We start from the raw sequence: 13599 nt of genomic DNA on the forward strand, positions 1-13599 counted from the left end.
CAGTGATGGGCGGGGGAGAGAGAGAAGGGAGAGGATACATATAAATACATCATGGAGAGAAATGGATGAGCTCAAATATGTGGGGAGGCAAGGAGAGCCCCAGTGGAGAGGGCAGACTGTAGGGGAAGAGGTTTAGCATTTTACTGCCTGGAGGAAAGGTACAAGCGGTGAACAGAGCAAGCCCATGACAGGTGGCTGGATTTTCATCAGCTGGTTGGGGGGGAAGGCGATTAGGTACCATTTCTGTGGCTGGCTGGAGCTCTTGGCTGATGAACTCCAGGCGTCCTCATCTGTCAAAGGAAGAAGTTCTGGTAGCTGGTTGGAGGAATGTGAGGACTTGCCGGGATGGTTCAGGGGCATGTGCCCCACAAGGCCTGGCTCAGTACTTGGTTATAGTTGCCAGTGTGATTTTTGCAGTGATTCCTAATCTGTAAAGTAAGGGGAGCACCCTTACTTCTAGAGTCTTCTTCTGAAGTCTTCTAGCAAGTGTCCAAACGTCTGCTTTGAGGCTTTGGGTAAAATTTATGCATTCATATTGCTTAACAGGGTAATATTCTGGGGATATCTCACATTTTGTTTATCCATTTGTCAGTTAATGGGTCTCTCGATTTTTACCAGAGATTTGGCCCATTTACTTTTTGACTATTAAGAGTAATGCTACTTTACTCTTTAACTTTTTTTAATTTTAAAATTTCTTTTAAAGATTTTATTTATTTATAGAGACACAGAGAGAGGCAGAGACATAGGCAGAGGGAGGAGAAGCAGGCTACATGCAGGGAGTCAGATGTGGGACTCGATCCCGGGACTCTAGGATCACGCCCTGAGCTGAAGGCAGATGCTTAACCACTGAGCCATTCAGGTGTCCCATTGCTAAAAATAAATTTATTTATTTATTTATTTATTTATTTATTTATTTATTCATTCATTCATTCATTCATTCATTCATTCATTCATTCATTAATTCATTCATGAGAGACACACAGAGAAAGGCAGAGACACAGGCAGAGGGAGAAGCAGACTCCTTGCAGGGAGCCCGATGCGGGACTCAATCCCGGGACCCTGGGATCACACCCTGAGCCCAACCAAGGCAGATGCTCAACCGTGGAGCCAACGGATGTTTCCTCATTATGGTTTTAGTTAGTATTTCCCTATATTGACTCAAGACATCCAACACCTTTTTGTGCACTTATTAGCCATTCATATCTATTCTTTAGTAATATGTTTATTCAAGTCTTGTCCATTTCATGAATTCAGAAAGTTACAGGATAGACAATCAACATATAGAAGTTTATTGTATTTCTAAACACCAGTAATGACTTATCAGAAAGATAAGATAATAATTCCATTTACAATTGCATCAAAGATAATGAAATACCTAAGAATAAATTTAACGAAAGAGGTGAAATACCGGTATGCTGGAAACTATGACCCTGATGAAAGACACTGAAGTCATAAATAAACGGAAAGATATCTCATGCTCATGGATTGGAAGAACTAATATGGTTCAAACGTCCAGGCAGCCAAAGCAATCTATAAATTCAATGCCATCCCTATCAAAGTTCCAATGGCACTTTTCAAAAATAGATGAAACAATGCCAGAATTTCCATGGAACCACAAAAGAGCCAGAGTGGTCAAAGCAATCTTGAGAAAGAAGAACAAAGCTGGAGCATCACGTTTCCTGATTTCAAACTATATTACAATGCTATAGTGATCAAAACAGTGTGGTATTGGCATAAAAACAGACACGGATAGATGAATGAAACGGAGTAGAGTGCAGAAATAAACCTGTGCATAAATGGTCAATTAACTTAATACAGAGGAGCCAAGAATATACAACGGAGAAAGGATAGTCTCTTAGTGATGGGGAAAGTGGACCACCATCTTATAGGATAAACAAAAATTAACTCAAAATGGATTAAAGACTTATTCTTTATAGATTTTATTTTATTTATTTTGAAAGATCTTTTTTTTTTAAGATTTTTAAAAAATTTATTTATTCATGACAGATGCACACAGAGGGATAGGCAGAGGCAGAGGGAGAAGCAGGCCCCATGCAGGGAGCCCGATGTGGGACTCGATCTCAGGACTCCAGGATCGCGCTCTGGGCCAAAGGCAGGCGCTAAACTGCTGAGCCACCCAGGGATCCCCTCTTTATAGATTTTAAAGACTCACAAGACCTGAGACCATAAAAGTCCTGGAAGAAAACATAGGAGGTAAGCCGCTTGACATTGATCATGGTGATGATTTTTTGAATTTGACCCCAAAAGCAAAAACAACAAAAGCAAAAAAATAAAAATAAACAAGTGGAACCACGTCAGACTACAAATATGCACAGCAAGGACCATTAACAAAATGAAAAGGCGACCTTCTGAGTGGGAGGAAATGTTTATAAATCATCTATCTGATACTGGGTTAATAACCAAAATATATAAAGCTCATACAAATCAATAACACAAGAACAATCAGATTAAAAAACAGGCGGAGGATCTGAATAGACAGTTTTCCAGAGAAGGCATAAGATGGCCAATGGTGACCTGGAAAGATGCTCAACATCACTCATCATCAGGAAAAGGCAAATCCAACCCACAGTGCGACCTCACACCTCTTAGAATGGCTAGTCTCAACAAGAGAAGAAATAACAAGCGTTGGTGAGGATATGGAGAAAAGGGAACCTTCGTGCACTGTTGGTGGGATTGTAAATTGATGCATCGACTATGGAAAACAAATTAAAAATAGAACTGCGGGGACACAGGTGGCTCAGTGGTTAAGTGTCTGCCTTCAGCTCAGGTGGTGATCCCGGAGTTCTGGGATTGAGTCCTGTATCGAGCTCCCTGAGGGGAGCCTGCATCTCCCTCTGCCTGGGTCTCTGCCTCTCTGTGACTCTCATGAATGAATGAATGAATGAATGAATGAATAAATAAATAAATAAATAAAATCTTAAAAAAAAAGTATATCTAACTACCATGTGTTCTAGTGATCCCACTTCTGGGTATTTATCTGAGGAAAACAAAAATACTAACTCAAAAAGATAGATGCACCTCCTTGTTCATTGCAGTATTACTTACAATGGGCCAAGATATAGAAATACCCTGTGTCCATTCATGGGTGAATGGGTAAAGAAGATCACACACACACACACACACACACACACACACACAGTATAATGTTGTTTGGCCATAAAGAAGCATGAAATCTTGCCATTTGTGACAACATGAATAGACCTCGAGGGAATTTTGCTAAGTGAAATAAGTCCAACAGAAAGAGAAAACTGATGATCCCACTTATATGTGGAATCTTAAAAAAAAAAAAAAAAAAAAAAAAAAAGCTCATAGATACAGAGAACAGATGGTTGGTTGCCAGAATTGGGGGTCGGGAGATGGCTAAAATAGGTAAAGGGGGTCAAGAGGCACAAACTTTCAGTCATAAAATAAACAAGTCATGGGGGTTTATTGTACAGCATGGTGACTGTAGGTGATAATACTGTACAGAGTATTTTAAAGTTGCTAAGAGAGTAAATCTTAAAAGATCTTATCATAAGAAAAAATTCTGGGGCAGCCTGGGTGGCTCAGCAGTTTAGTGCCGCCTGCAGCCCAGGGCGTGATCCTGGAGTCCTGGGATCGAGTCCCACTTTGGGCTCCCTGCATGGAGCCTGCTTCTCCCTCTGCCTGTGTCTCTGCCTCTCTCTCTCTCTCTGTCTCTCATGAATAAATAAAACTAAAAAAGAAAAAAAAAGAATTCTGTAAGTGGTGGTGACTGTTAATTAGGTTTATAGTGGCGATCATTTTGCAATATATATAAATATGGAATCGTTATGTTTTATACCTGAAACTAATATAATGTTGCATGTCAATTAGATCTCAATTAAAAAGAATCTTTTGTCTGTTAAAAAGATTATATTGTCTTTTTATTATTTAATTAACAGAACTCTTTATATATTCTAGATACAGATTCTTTTTTTTTTTTTTTTTTTAGGATTTTTATTTGAGAGAGTGAATGAGTAAGAGAGAGAAAGAGAGAGTGGGGGAGAGCATGAGGAGGGGTAAGGGAAGGAGCAGGGGGAGAGGCTGAGCAGGGAGCCTGAGCAGGGCTCCATCCCAGGACTCTGGGATCCTGACCTGAGCCAAAGGCAGATACTTAACTGACTGAGCCACCAAAGGTGTCCCACAAATTCTGTGCCAGATATCTGATTTGCAAATATTTTTCTCCCAGGCTGTGGCTTGTGTTTTCATTTTTTAAAAAATATTTTATTTATTTATTCATGAGAGACACAGAGAGAGAGAGAGAGAGAGAGAGAGAGAGAGAGAGAGAGGCAGAGGGAGAAGCAGGCTCCATGCAGGGAGCCCAACCCGGGACTCAATCCTGGGACTCCAGGATCACACCCTGGGCCGAAGGCAGGCTCTAAACCGCTGAGCCACCGGGGCTGCCACTGTTTTCATTTATCTTTATTTTTATTTTTATTGTATTTTTATTTTATTTTAAAGATTTTATTTATTTATTCATGAGAAACACAGAGAGAGAGGCAGAGACACAGGCAGAGGGAGAAGCAGGCTCTGTGCAGGGAGCCCGATGCGGGACTCGATCCCGGGTCTCCAGGATCAGGCCCCGGGCTGAAGGCAGCGCCAAACTGCTGAGCCACCTAGGCTGCCCTATTTTATTTTATTTTATTTTATTTATTTTATTTTATTTTATTATTTTTTTCTGTCTTTTGAATCACAGAAGTTTTTAAATTTGACAGAATCCAATTCGATTTCTTCTTCCATGGATTGTACTTTTGATGTATAGTGAAGAACACTTTGCCCAGCCTGAGGTCATGAAGATCTTCTTCTATATTTTCTTCTAGAAGTGATAGAGTTTTAGCTCTTATACTGAAGTCTCTGATCCATTTTAACTTAATATTTACGTATAGGGGCGAGATGTAGGTCAAGGTTTATTTTTCTCTTGATTGTGGGGAAAAGAGTTAGCAGAGCAGACCCGAGACATCTATCCTCAGCCTCCTTGCCAGGTTGGCCCTTGGCTGGTGTCTGGAAATTTAATTTCGGGATAGTTTCCACCATTTCCAGGACTGGTTAAGAGAGGCTCACTGTGCCTGAACTGTTTGCACAAACAGTGCGGTTCATGCCGAGCACCTGCTTTCCTTCTGGGGGTCTGGAATTTTGGAGCACACTAGACGCGAGGGCCTACCTGACTAGTCCCCAGGAAAAAAACCCAGGGCACTGTGTCTCGAGTGAGCTTCCTCGGTAGATAGCGTTTCACACGTGCTGTCAAAACACTGCTGGAGGAACTCAGCATGTCCTGGGTGACTCCTGGGAGAGAGGGCTCGTGGCAGCCTGTGCCTGGTTCCCTCCAGGCCTCATGCGTGCACCTTCCCCTTCTGCTGAAATAACTCAGAGCCATGAGTACAACTCCACTGGGAGTCCTCTTGGTCCTCCCGGTGAATCACTGCATGTGGGGGTGGTCTTGGGGACGGGGCACACCTAGGAATGTCCAACTGCTTCAGCACCATTTGTTGAAAAGACTGTCTTTTCTCCCTTGAAATGTCACCTTTGTCAAAATCAGTCCATTGTAAATGTAAGGATTTATCTGTTTTGTTCTGTTGCCTGTCCTTACGCCAATACTACATTATCTGGATTGCTGTGGATTTATAGTGAGCTTTAAAATCCGATAGCATAAGTCCTCCAACCTTGTTCTTTTTTCTTTTCTTTCTTTCTTTTTTTTTTTTTTTTTAAAGATTTTATTTATTTATTCATGAGACACAGAGAGAGAGAGAGGCAGAGACACAGGCAGAGAGAGAAAGAAGCAAGCTCCACGCAGGGAGCCTGACACGGGACTGGATCCCAGGACTCCAGGATCAGGCCCTGGGCTGAAGGCGGCGCTAAACTGCTGAGCCACCCGGGCTGCCCATGTTCTTCTTTTTCAAAATTATTTGGCGTCCAGGTCCTTTGCATTTCCACATGCATTGTAGGACGAGTCTGTCAATACCTACTAAAGAGCTCACTGGGGTTTTGATTGGAACTGCATTGAACTGACATGAATTAGGGAAAATGGACATTTTGACATTAGTGGATCTTCCAATCCCTAAACATGGCCTGTCTCTCAGTTTAATATGCAGCGTTTTGTAGTTTTCAGTGTACACATCTTACGCTTCTCTTGTTCAATGTCTTCCAAAGTATTTTACACTTTTTGATGCTGTTGTGAATGAGATTGTTTTCTTAATTTCATCTTAAGAGTAGTGGAGATAAAAATGATTTTCATATGTTGAATTGTTATCCTGTGGCCTTCCTTAATTTATTTTTATTTTATTTATTTTTTTTTTTGAGATTTTTATTTATTCATTCATGAGAAACCCAGAGAGGCAGAGAAGCAGGCTCCACGCGGGGACCCCGATGTGGGGGACTCCATCCCTAGGCCCCAGGATCACACTCTGGGCTGAAGGCAGGTGCTCAACTGCTCGAGCCACCCAGGTGTCCCCATTCCTAAATTTATCAGTTCCAGTATGTGTTTTGTGAATGTGTTGGGATTTTCTACATACCAGATTGTGTCATCTATGAATAAAAACAGTTTTACTTCTTCTTTTCCAATCCACATGCCTTTAATTTCTTTATTTACCTATTGTCACTGGTTTGAAGTTCCAGTACAGTAGTGATTAGAAATAGCAAAAGTGGATGTCACTGGGGCAGGCCGGGTGGCTCAGCAGTTTAGGGCTGCCTTCAGCCCAGGGCAGGATCCTGGAGACCCAGGATCGAGTCCCACATCAGGCTCCCTGCATGGAGCCTCCTTCTCGCTCTGCCTGTGTCTCTGCCTGCCTCTGTCTCTCTTTCTCTCTGTGTTTCTCATGAATAAATAAATAAAATCTTTTTATTTTATTTTTTTAATTAATTAATTTTTTTTTTTTTACTTATTTATTCATGAGAGACACAGAGACGCAGGCAGAGGGAGAAGCAGGCTTCATGCAGGGAGCCTGACGTGGGACTCGATCCTGGGTCTCCAGGATCAGGCCCTGGGCTGAAAGCAGGTGTTAAACCGTTGAGCCACCCGGGCTGCCCTAAATAAATAAAATCTTAAAAAAAAAAAAAAAAAAGTGGATGTCATTGCTTTGTTCCTCATCCTAATGGGAAAAGCATGTCTTTCACCCCTAGTGCAATGTTAGCTTCAGGTTTTCATAGATGCCTTTTATGGAGTTTTGTAAATTCTCTTTTATTCCTAGTTTGTTGAGAATTTGTTTTATTTTTATTTGAGAGAGAGAGAGCTCAAGCAGGGGGAGCAGCAGAGGGAGAGGGAGAAGCAGATTCCCTGCTGAGCAGGGAGCCCAACATGGGGTTTGACCCCAGGACCCTGAGACCATGACCTGAGCCAAAGGCAGACGCTTAACAACTGAACCACTCAGGCACCCCTGTTGAGAATTTTTATGATGAATCTGTGTTTTACTTTATCCCATGCCTTTTTAAAAATCTATTTAGATAAACATGTTTTTTTTTTTTTATCCTATGTCCTATCCATATAGTATGTTACAATGATTGCTTTTTTAGATTTTTTTTTTCTTTTTTAGATTTTAAACCAACCTTGCAACCCTGGGATAAGTCCCACTTGGTTGTAATATATAATCCTTGTGAAATATTGCCATGTTCGGTTTGCTAATATTTTGTCGAGGATTTTTTTTTTTTTTTTGCATGTATATTCATGAAGGATATCTATCTGTTGTTTTGCTTCTTTGTGATGCCTTCCTCTGGTTTGGGTCAGAAAATGAGCTGGGGAGTGTTACCTCCCCCTCTGTTTTCTTATCCATTTCCTTTCAAAGGGATAATTTATGCCTTTTTTTGGGTGGCTGGGAGCTGTTCTCTTTTCTCAAAGCTAATTCTTTGCAGGGATGTCTTTTAAGATTTATGTCTGGCAGCGCAGTTTATCAGCTCTGTCCCAGGTCCGTTTACTGGCAGACGTGGCTCAAGATGGGCCAGGTGCTGAGCGCCTCTGAGACATCTCACCTGGTCACATCTGGCACTCACATCTGCAAGTGAACCCTCAGAACTTCCTTATGGGGGCTGGGAGGTCTTCTCCCCGGCAGCTGGGCAGCGTGGCTGAAGGTACTTTCCCTTCCCTCCTCTTCTAACAGAGTAGCTACGAACCACAAGGTACGGGAGCAGGTGCGCCTGGAGCTGAGCTTCGTGAACTCCGACCTGCAGATGCTCAAGGAAGAGCTGGAAGGGCTGAACATCTCAGTGGGAGTCTATCAGAGCACGGAGTAAGTGGCGCCAGTTACTCTCTCTTCCAGTTAACCTTCTGAGCCTGGGAAATTGCAGTTTCAGGGATGGTGCCCAGGCCTGAGGGTGAGGCCGACCCCACTTTGGGAAGAGAGGGATTGATCGGTTTGAGGTTTGCACCTCCAGTTGTCCTAGGATGCTTGGGGATGTAGCTCGATGGGGGTGCTGTGCAGCTGGGAGCAGATGAAGAGATGGCACCTGTCATGTGGCTCTGCCGTAACGATGTCCTGGACGCACGTCTGTGGTTAGCGCTGAGAGCCAGCCTGCCTGGTGGGGGCCCACACTGCCTTCCCTTCTTCCCCCTGCCCTCCTCCTCACCGTGCACAAGGCCTGCCTGGGTCATTCTATTGATGGGACACAAAAACGCGGAAACAGCTTGACAGGGATCATTTATGTCAAAGATCAGGGGACCCACATGAGTTCCCTGAGGACACACTTCCGAAGCGTACCCCAATACATCTTTGAGAAACAAATGCTGCAATTCAGAGGCCTCCCCCTAGGGAGTGTTGCTGGGAGGCGCACTATTGAGGTGGGCCCTTCAGAAGAGCTCAGAAACACTGGGTGTTATACTATAGGTTGGAAAATTGAATTTAAATAAAATTTTAAAAAGAGGAAAAAGAAAAGAAAACTCAGAAAGTCTCCCCAAGGTGCACTACCTTTGAAAGAGAGGTCCATCTTTAAGGAGAAATAACTTCTTTTCCCAACCCTGCGTGGGGAAATGAGGCTTCTCAAAAGGTAGGTGAGCGCCAGGGGAAATTCAGTAAATAGGTCTGTGGATTAACAAGGTTGACAGGTGGGAACCCCGAGTCACCTTTGGGGTATGCTTTTTCTTTTTTTTTTTTTTTTTAAAGATTTTATTTATTTATTCATGAGAGACCCACAGAGAGGCAGAGACACAGGCAGAGAGAGAAGCAGGCTCCATGCAGGGGACCCGATGTGGGACTTGATCCTGGGACTCTGGGGTTATGCCCTGGGCCCAAGGCAGATGCCCAACCGCTGAGCCACCCAGGTGCCCCTGGAATGTGCTTTTCCTGATTGCCCCCAATCCTCTGCACGCCTGTGGGTGTTTTCAGGGCCGCAGGGAAAGCATTAGCATGTGAAGCCTCTGCTCTTGCCCCTGGGCCATCCCTGTGCCCAGGCACGCTCACCTGTGAGCCGCCTGTTTGGGGGCAGGGGATGCACACACCTAATCAGAACAACAGGTGGGAGGCTTCTCCCCACCTGCACTGTGGTATTAGATTCCAGGGTTTTGCCCAAAGGTTGAAGTTCCTTGAGTGAGCGAGGCGGGGCCAAACATTGCGCATACGTGCAGGGTGTTGTGTCATGCTCCCCCTCGCTGGGCCGGAGTGCAGGTGGCCACCGCGGGGACGGGCGTGGAAGGCCCCCGCGTGATTACAGTGTGGCTCCCCGGTGGCCACCCGGTTCCCCGTGCCCTCGGGAGGAGGGGACCACAGCTGGGCAGGGTCATAATGACACCTTGGGTCTGCATCCGCCCCCATCCTGCTTTCGGAGCAGGTTCTTTCTTACTTAGCACCATTGATCTTTAAACATTCCTGTGAGGCAGGCCCAGAGGAGAGGGTCGGCCGGGCAGGCTGCAAGGTCGTGGAGAAAGTTAGGGTAGCGCAAGGTTGGGGCTGGGGAGTCACGGGGACAGCAGTCCTTGCCTCCAGCCCCGGTGGGGTGAGGGCAGGAGGGTGCTGGGGCCCAGAGAGAGGCACGGCCCACCCTGTCCCCCCTTCCAGCAGGTTCCAGCTTTCCCTGCGGGCTTGGAAGCCACGCACCCCCACCATTGGATCTCGCCTGCTTTTAGCACAGCCCGTGGTTTCTTCCCTCGGCCACAGAGGCAGTGTCAGCTTACAGCTGCATTGTCCACTACCCTGCCCGGCATGCCTGGCCTTCTCCCCGGCGGGCTGAGCGGCCCCGGGAGGTCTTCTGTTACAGGTCAGGGAGCTAAGTCTCTGTTTGCAAAACACAGCCCGAGTCCCCCTTCCTTCCTGTTGGCCCTGCCCCTGTCCCTAGGAACAGAGGCTCAGGGCATACTTCCAGGGTGACCTGGGGGGTAACTGAGTGGTCAGTTGGTAGGGAGCCACATAGGGGACAAGTCGCTGGCCATGGTGTGACCCTGGGCTGGAGCTGGGTGCATTTAGTTGTCATACGGGGTCCCTGCTCTCAAGGTCTTCCCCGTGCAGGTAATGGGTCCCCTAGGGGGAGATGTCCCATTGGAGGAGGCCCCCGAGGGCCAGGTTTGGGGAGGGGGCCCTGCCCCGGTGAGGAATGGAGGAGGGAGGAGGTTGAGGTTGGGAGCTGATGAAGGGGGTCCCCCTGGCCAGCTGGTGTGCCCAGGTCTGGGAGCCACGTGCACAGCAGGCACACTTGCCACGTGGGAGGTCCTAGCATAGTCCCTGAAAGAACAGTTGAAGTCGGGACCTAGGCCAAGGTGGTAGGCCTCATGCGGTAGGCTGTGTGGTCCAGGAGTCCCAGGGTGCTGGGATGGGGTTTAGAACAGAGGCAGGAATGTGACCAGAGGCATCTCTGTCCTGGGTGGTGGGGGAGGTGGTGGGGGGCCCCTGAGCTGGGCCACTGGGCCCAGAGCGGGATGTTCATATACTGTGTTCCTCCCAGGGAGGCGTTTACGGTCCCCTTGATTCCGCTTGGCCTGAAGGAAACCAAGGACGTTGACTTCTCAGTCGTTCTCAAGGTAAGTCTCAAAGCAGTGGACACTGGACTCACTGTTTAAAAGGACAAACCAGGACTTGTGTATCCCTCGCCCAGTGGGCCGGTGTCAGCTGATCTCTGCAGGGCGCCCCTGGACCCAGTGCTGCCCTCCTGCGCCCCCGCGCTGTCTCTGGTCCCTCTGAGGCTCAGGGCCTGGGAAGGCAATTTAGAAACCTGGGCCTGCCCTGCGTCCCCCCCAGGAGGCCAAGCCACGGGCTGTCCGTGAAGGACGAGCTTTGGGACTTTAAAATTGTACCCTATTTTCTGTTCTTAAATGCAGTAACCAATTTAGGCCATGTTTATGGGAGAATCGCTCATTCCCCCCCCCCCCCAACATTTTATTATGAAAATTTCTAAACTTAGAACCTGAGAGAATTTTGCAGTGAATCCTTATATACTTAGGACCTAGATTCAACCATTTTGCTGTAGTTACTTAATCACAGATTTATCCATCTGTGCCTGCCTGATAATATGAGTCTGCTTCTCGCTCTCCCTCTGCTCATGCTCTGTCTCTCGCTTTCTCTCTCAAATAAATGAGTAAAGTCTTTTTTTTTTTTTTTATAGATTTTACTTATTTATTCATGACAGACACACACACAGAGAGAGAGAGAGAGAGAGAGAGAGAGAGAGACAGGCAGAGGGAGAAGCAGGCTCCATGTAGGGAGCCCGATGTGGGACTCAATCCCAGGACCCCAGGATCACGCCCCGAGCCAAAGGCAGACGCCTAACTACTGAGCCACCCAGGGATCCCCTAAATGAGTAAAGTCTTAAAAATAATAAATAAAAGCAATCAGTGCTTTGAAAGCTCCTGCACTTGCCCTTTGTTCTGGAGCAGAGACTGCAAGTCTGTTGACCTAAGCTCTTTCACGCGGGGACTTCCTGACTGCCGCCTTGTTTACGTCTAGGTCCTGGTCCCTGTCGATTTAGGGTTTATTTTGGAGTTTGACTAGGGACGTTGGTCGTCCCTCAGATTTGATTTTCTGGGTGGAAAACACCAGGAGCTGCCGCTTTGTGCCAGCTGTTTCCAGGCTGCCCGAACTTAGAGATGTGACATTTGCCACGTGCCTGTGAGTCTCAAGACAATCCTGGTGTTTGTGGAAATGTCTTTAGGTGCTTCTGTAGCGTGGTTTCTATACGATTCCGTTGGTTGGTTGGTGCCCGGGCTGCAAGAGTGCAGGCGTGTGCGAGGGTGACTTGGACCAATTTGGAGATTTCGTGGGCATCTGTAAGGATCCAAGTGTGTCACATGCTGAATTCCACATTAAACTCAGTGGAGGGAAAGAAAAAAATCACATGTTGCAGGCATGGCCAAGTGCTATTCAGCTGAGGCTTCCAACCATGTCATTTTAGCCCAAAAGAGACTCTTCAAATGTCAGTCATACAAAAATGAGAACATCTGGGGACGTTGTGTTTTCTCCTTCCCACGTGGCTGTCGGAGAGTCACATAGTCAGGTGCTGCACGAGTGGTTTGGCCTGTTTCATGAGGACACTTCAATGTGCGGCTTGTCTGGCACCTCTGTGGCATTTCATGGTCAGCAAAGCTTCACGCTGAGATTTTGTTCTATTTTTATTTTTACTTATTTAGTTTTTTAAAGATTTTTATTTGTTTGAGAGAGGGGGAGGAAAGAGAGAGCGCACAAGCGGCAATGGGGGGTGCAGAGGGAGGGGGAGAAGCAGACTCCCCACCGAGCAGGGAGCCTGATGCGGGAGCTGGATCCCAGGACCCCCGGATCACAGCCTGAGCCAAAGGCAGACGCGCAACTGCTGAGCCACCTGGGTGCCCCTATTTTTTTATTTTATTTTATTTTATTTTATTTTATTTTATTTTATTTTATTTTATTTTATTTTATTTATTTTATTTTATTTTAATTATTTTATTTTATTTTATTATTTTATTTTATTTATTTTTAAAGATTTTATTTATCTATTTGAGAGAGAGAAAGCACAATCCGGGTGAGGGGCAAAGGGAGAAGCAGACTCCCCTCTGAGCAGGGAGCCCGATGCAGGGCTGGATCCTCAGACTCTGGGATCATGACCTGAGCCGAAGGCAGATACTTAACCAACTGAGCCACCCAGGTGCCCAGTTTTGTTCTATTTTTAAATAAATGGGCTTTCAAATGGCCTCATTCAAAGGTACCACCAAGGGGCACCTGGGTGGCTCAGTCGGTCAAGTGCCTGCCTTCATCAAGGCATGGGTCTGAGTCACCTTGGGCTCCCCACTCAGCAGGGGGCCTGCTTCTCCCTTTCCCTCTGCCCCTCCCCTCTGTTCATGCGTGTTCTCTTTTTCTCTCTTTCTCTCAAATAAATAAATAAAATCTTTAAAAAGGCACCACCAAAAATAAATTCCCTTTCCAGGGACTTTGGGTTGTGGTTTTTGTTTTTTTGGTTTTTAAATAACAGCTTAATGTATTTTATTTTGATTAAGAACAGAGTTGCAAAACATTCGGAAAAATACCAAGACCCGGCAAGGTCCCTCCCAGCCCCAGCAGCCCTCCCCACTGAGCTCGGCAACCTGCTCAGCACTTAATCTTCGGACACTGCGGCTCTTCCTCTAATCGGGGCCTGACTCACGAGGGCGTGTGACTCACCCCCTTCCCTCCGTGAGGGCTTAGCGTGGTGTCTGCCCGT

General features: G+C 46.1%; 1 protein-coding gene across 1 annotated transcript in view; it reads left to right on the top strand.

Moving 5' to 3' along the window:
- The window catches only part of RHPN2 (rhophilin Rho GTPase binding protein 2), a 62388-nt gene that overhangs the window by 23977 nt on the left and 24812 nt on the right, over positions 1–13599 (top strand). The window contains exons 3-4 of the mRNA XM_041745561.1: positions 8109–8237; positions 10879–10954. Of these exons, the coding sequence (XP_041601495.1) occupies positions 8109–8237; positions 10879–10954 (205 nt within the window). The remainder of the gene's footprint in view (positions 1–8108; positions 8238–10878; positions 10955–13599) is intronic.

Source organism: Vulpes lagopus, chromosome 2 (genome assembly GCF_018345385.1).
Source record: "Vulpes lagopus strain Blue_001 chromosome 2, ASM1834538v1, whole genome shotgun sequence".
NCBI classification, from domain to species: Eukaryota; Metazoa; Chordata; class Mammalia; order Carnivora; family Canidae; genus Vulpes; species Vulpes lagopus.